This window comes from Rhagoletis zephyria, unplaced genomic scaffold (assembly GCF_001687245.7).
Source record: "Rhagoletis zephyria isolate East Lansing unplaced genomic scaffold, Rhagoletis_zephyria_1.1 Rzeph_scaffold_10493, whole genome shotgun sequence".
NCBI classification, from domain to species: domain Eukaryota; kingdom Metazoa; phylum Arthropoda; class Insecta; order Diptera; family Tephritidae; genus Rhagoletis; species Rhagoletis zephyria.
In genome coordinates, this window is record NW_016167570.1 from 19,775 (window position 1) to 21,162 (window position 1,388).

At 47.5% G+C, this 1,388-nt stretch overlaps 1 protein-coding gene across 1 annotated transcript; it reads left to right on the plus strand.

Moving 5' to 3' along the window:
- Positions 1-194: 194 nt before the first annotated feature.
- LOC108376477 (uncharacterized) lies at positions 195-1,100 on the plus strand. Its single transcript, XM_017632703.1, has one exon. The coding sequence runs from the start codon at positions 195-197 to the stop codon at positions 1,098-1,100; it is 906 nt and encodes a 301-aa protein (XP_017488192.1).
- The last annotated feature ends 288 nt before the right edge of the window (positions 1,101-1,388 follow it).

Here is a 1,388-nt window from a genome sequence, read left to right on the forward strand (position 1 = left end):
TTCCAGGCCACAAGGGCATTTTAGGCAACGAAATAGCTGATGAGATTGCCAAAAGTGCCATCCGTCTTGCTAGCGAACCAGTACGGGAAATACAAAAGTCACTAAAAACGATCTACAATGAAATTTCCGAAAGAGCTGGGTGCCGGATCAGGGGGAGATGGAACGCATTAGCGACATGCAAAACCACCAAGATCATGTGCAATAGCAGCAAAGGAAACACCCATTTCTTGCTTACACGGTCACGTAGGGATCAGAATTTTCGAATTCAACCAGATGCTCTGTATCTATGGAGCGACTCCGAAATTGTGCTGGAGTGGCTGAGGGCTCATCCATCAACCTGGACAACTTTCGTCGCTAACAGGGTAGCCTTGATACAAGATGCAACTAAATCAGGAATTTGGAGACATGTTCCTTGTCGGCAAAATCCAGCTGACGTTATATCCAGAGGTGCGTATGTTGATGAGCTACTAACATCTTTTTGGTTTGCAGGGCCAGCCTTCTTACTGAAACCATGCGACCAATGGCCTGCCAACAAGTTGTGTAGCGTACCCGAGGAAGACGTAGAAGAACGCCGTAAGCAGACGACGACGCTGGCGGCCGAAGTAAAGAAAAATTCCTTTATCGAGTGGCTTGAAGGGAGAAGTGATTACGTCCGAACACAAAAACGAGTGGCGCATTTTCTTTGTATTTTTCGGCGAATAAAGGGTCGCCACGACAAACTTCCGCCTCTCACAACAACAATGCTGGATGAAGCGTTGATTCGCATAGCGTTCTGCCTACAAAAACACTACTTTAACAACGAGTACAATGCACTAAAGCGCGACGGTGTGGTGCCGTCAACGAGTAAGGTGAAGTGCTTGAGCGTTTTTATTGAGAGCTGCTATGGAGTGGATATACTGCGTGTGGGTGGTCGCTTGAAAAACGCAAAGTTGCCGTACGATGAAAAGCATCCGATTTTGCTACCTGGAGAGAGTAACTTCGTTCGCAGTTACATACGCTATGTGCACGAAAAGCATATGCACGTAGGAACGCAAGCCTTGATGGCGATAATGCGACAACGATTTTGGATTGTAAATGCTCGAAAGGTGGTGCGCTCGTAACGACTAGATGCTTGCAGTGCTTTCGCTGCCGACCGAGGCTTCAGAAGCAGATCATGGGTAATTTGCCGTTTACAACTGCTGGTGTGGACTTTTGTGGTCCGATTATGACGACGTACAAACAAAGAGGAATGCGCACTACAAAAAGCTATATCGCCGTCTTCGTATGTTTCGCGACGAAGGCCGTGCATATGGAGGTGGTTTCTGATCTGACGGCAAAGGCATTCATTGCAGCGCTTAAAAGATTTGTCGCTCGCAGGGGTAAATGCGCACAGCTTTTCTGTGACAACG